General features: G+C 46.1%; 1 protein-coding gene across 1 annotated transcript; it reads left to right on the top strand.

Annotated features, from left to right (window-relative positions):
- Window positions 1-3338: 3338 nt before the first annotated feature.
- BBA_09817 (uncharacterized protein) lies at window positions 3339-3785 on the top strand (the record flags this gene model as incomplete). Its single annotated transcript, XM_008604914.1, has 1 exon — window positions 3339-3785. The coding sequence occupies one exon, from the start codon at window positions 3339-3341 to the stop codon at window positions 3783-3785; it is 447 nt and encodes a 148-aa protein (XP_008603136.1).
- Window positions 3786-3983: the final 198 nt, after the last annotated feature.

Raw genomic sequence — 3983 nt, 5'->3', positions numbered from 1 at the left:
CCCTCTCGGCCTCGGCCGACATCGCTGGTATAGAAGAGAAATACCAAGGGCAAAGAGATAAGAGGTTTGTTGCGTGGGCTCAAGCCACTAAGAAAGGGCAGAGGATGCTCCAATTGGTAGAGCGGGCCCTTTGATGAACCGACCGAGCTCATCGTCAGTCGATGACGTTTAATAGATTCATTCCTCATTCGCCTCGTAAGCAAATAAGTCTTCTTTTACTTCAGGCTCTTTCTTCCGCTTAAAGCCCTCCTAGAGCGTACGCAGAGCTCGAATCGCCGGTTTGATCTATTAAGCTTAATCTTTCCACGCTTCTGTCATATGCGCCATCCGGAGGCTAGGGTGAAGTAGAATAGCAGCTGTGTAGGCCGGGCTATTATCAGTTCGGGTGTAGTAACCGTCGAATTGATACCAACTCGTCCGGATTCGTTCAGCCATAGTAACGTTGCCGCGGTACCGCTGTATAGTAGCCTTGTAGTGTGTGATAAAAAGTCCATAGAGCAAATTACTTGATCTAACAAAGACTTATCCCACTAATTGTCTTTAGTTACTTTGTAATATGGCTCTAGAAAAGAGTGTAGCTCCTGTAGCTCCTGCTAGGACTTAGGATGAAACTAATTAAGTTGAATATCGTTAAAACATCTGTCGTTGATAAATTTGTTGACCTCCTTGCGTAGGCTAAAAGCAACATAGATCATATAGTACCATGAGTTCTATCTTATCGAATTGCGGGATTATACGTCCGGTTGCCTGCACAAAAGCCTGATAACGTTGCGTTGATGAGCGAATCCATACCACCAGGTTGTGTCCCTCTTGCCCAGACCGTCATGCTCTCCGTGGGATAGGAGTGTTACCTGACGCATTGCCTCGTCGGAGGCATCCTCGTTCTTCCTAAATAAGAATGCCTGCACGGTCAGATTGTTGACATGCCCATGCCAGCGCAGCCGGCGGTAAGCTAGGTCAGAGTCGAAGGTGTTTGCGAGAGTACGCAGCAAAGTGTTAATACTAAGGTAAAGAATCTAATCTTATCGCGCACTCTATACGGATCAATAACTTCGGTGAAGATCTCTACCAGAGACACGCCACTGGGCGTACCTTTGAGCTCCCGTAGAGCAAGCAAAGCCTTGCGCGGCTGCCTGCTTGTATCGTCGATGAAGTAGGCCACAATAGCTAGAAGGCCACGCTGGTTTAGAGAAGACCAGGTGTCGAGACTATAATGTATCTAAGGGACTAAAGGTACAAATAAGCTGAATGAGTTAAATAAATCAAATCAACAAGCAGGCAAATCAAATTAAATCAGATTAAACTTTTCTGATTCCAAATTACACTATATCCGGAGCCAGATTTAAGTTGATTTGTTTATTTGGAAGTCTGCTCACCCCTGCACTGCGAGAAAAGTTGCTGAGCTTCCCTGGCGCGCTCCTGCTGGGTCTTCTGGGGAGCAGGCTTGTTCTGCTGAGGAGCGCCCTGTCCCGCGGCCGATTGAAGTAGCTGTATTACAGCACAGGTCAAAAGCTGTAACGTGGGCTGCTCGGTAGACCACTCGACCACAGAGACCTAAGAGGGTCCAGCAATGGCGGCTCCAAGGCGTAAGTAATACCCCTAGTAGCCAACATATACCTTCAATCTGCGACAAAGCCTGCCACAAAAGCCCGCTTGGTTGCGTCTCGCGCCCTCAATTACAACGCTTCATCCTGGCTGGCCCAGGCCTTCGACCTGATGTAGAAGCGTTGCGCTCGTCAGTCTTGTGCTCAACGAAGAAAGACGCGGGAAAGGCTACATTAACGAGACTACTGTGCCTGAACACAACAACACACTCTGGGGCCCTCCAGGTGCGGATGTGTAAGCGCTGATTATTTGGGACATTCTGGGCAAACTCGACAAAGTATTGGTGGCGGTATTGCTGGGCCTCAATGGTAGGCTTTAGTGTCTATAATACTGTAAGTAAGTGTATACTTGGCGGCCATACTATATAGGTACCAGACTTTTGCTGACGCAACACCGTAGACGATGCTGCTCCACGATGGCGTGACGTTTTCGATAGCACGGTCAGTTTCAGCGCTTCCTGTCCTGGCGGTATAACCGGATATAATACCCTCATCCATAAGTGAGTAACGGCTGACGCGGACCGGCAACCCCGGAGTCAGACCATTATCAAAGCCTAGACGCGGCTCTGAATCATGCTTGCGCGACTATCTTTCCCTTTCACAAAGCAAAGTATTCAACCGATTCAGCACAGACCTCTTGAAAGCAATCGCAACATCTCGTATGACCCCCACGCGCTGGAAGTTGTGTTGCCAAGTCAGACTTGGTCAATTTGATTGGCCAGTAGTACCCACTCAGACGATATCAGATGGAATATGGCATGATAAGTCGCAGTGAAGGTATCCGTTACGATAGCTAACTCATGATTCAGTTCTATTAGTCTATGTCTTGTAATATGTTCTTTGCATGAAGTTCAATATCATGCCTAAAAACTAGCGAGCAATGATAGATTTTGGGCTCACGGTTAACTTTCAAACACATTGCAGTTGTCTGCTTTTACCTGACGCATTAGCTATTATGCTTGGACAACCTATCAAACCGACTCTATTGCTTTAGATGTTAGCACCAACTGCCAATTGAGAGTTCTAGTGTGCAGCCCCTGTAGAGGGTTTTCTCCTGGCCCCACCACAAAACGGCGACTCTTGCGACTCTTTTTCGTACATTCCACGGCCGTTGACGGACGAAGAGTCTGGACGTGGGTGCCTTTGAGCTAATACCATGCTGGATGATAGTTTGTTACGTTAGAGAGAGCGTGATGGGGGAGCTAACCCAGGCAGCCCCACTAGGACTCTAATTCGACCAACTTATATGTAATGTCGACAGATTTGTAGTCCTATGCCTCTTGTTAGGGAATCTGAGCGGCCTACTGGACGAAAAAAATACACTTCTACTACTACTATTCCTAAGTAATAGACCGATCGTAAGTTAGAATAAGCCATCATTGTATAAGTAGCCTACGAGTAGTAACAGTCCAAGTATAGCCCACTTAGCTTGATCAAGCTGGTTAGTTGCAAGTCATGACTTTTCTAGCCATGATTTACTTATTGTTTAAGGTATAATAAGACACGATAGGACTTAGCATATATAGCTTGTAACATGACTCAGGGCATAAATAGACGCATAATCTACCCTTTACTACTGAATTACAATTCTTATAAGTGCTTAGTAAGGACTTCCTATGCTTAGTATTTAGAGTAAGTAAACTACCTTAACTTAAATATCCAAGAAACATCTTCTTTTCACACTACTCACCAAACCTACGTTCGCTCCCACCGAATACATCACAGCTCAACAAGATGAAGTACCTCAATATTTTCGTTATCTGTGTCGGGCTAGCTATAGCCGGGCCTGTCCACAGTCCCCGACAATACGCCTCCGCTAACAAGATCGAGTCAATTTGCAAGGAGCGTGGGTGGTCTACGGCCGCTACTGAAATTCACCCTACGTCTGGCTGCGACTTAAAGAAGAGGGAATGCGAGAAGGAAGGCAAGGTAGATGAAGAATTGCTCACCTGCCTGAACGTTATCAACAAGAACTGCAATGCTGATAGCGAATGTGGCGACGGATATATCTGCCGTCAACGTCCTATTCTCATGGTCGGTGCAGGCAGTTCCTGCAAGCCAAAAAAGGAAGATAAGCCACAGACGGAGCAGAAAGTGACTACGGATACTCAGGGAAGCACTCTTACTGCCGACGTTAAGAACATTTGTGAGAACAAGGAAGAAAAGTCACAGGCAGCGTAGAAAGAGATGAATACTTAGGAAAGCACTCTTTGCTAGCATAGACTCGCAAATCAATAAAACAAATCAAATTTGGCTTTAGATCTAAGTCAATTTGATAGCCTTGCGCTACCCTTGAATTCTGGCAGTGAGTGGGATAGAAGTGCCAGAGTTTTGTCATTGGGATTTTTCTCTCGGGATTCCGTTTTTTTTGATTTTTGA

This window comes from Beauveria bassiana (assembly GCF_000280675.1).
Source record: "Beauveria bassiana ARSEF 2860 unplaced genomic scaffold BBA_S00069, whole genome shotgun sequence".
In the NCBI taxonomy this organism is placed as follows: Eukaryota; Fungi; Ascomycota; class Sordariomycetes; order Hypocreales; family Cordycipitaceae; genus Beauveria; species Beauveria bassiana.
Note: the sequence above shows the minus strand (reverse complement) of the source record. Positions and strands in the feature narration are given on the sequence as shown.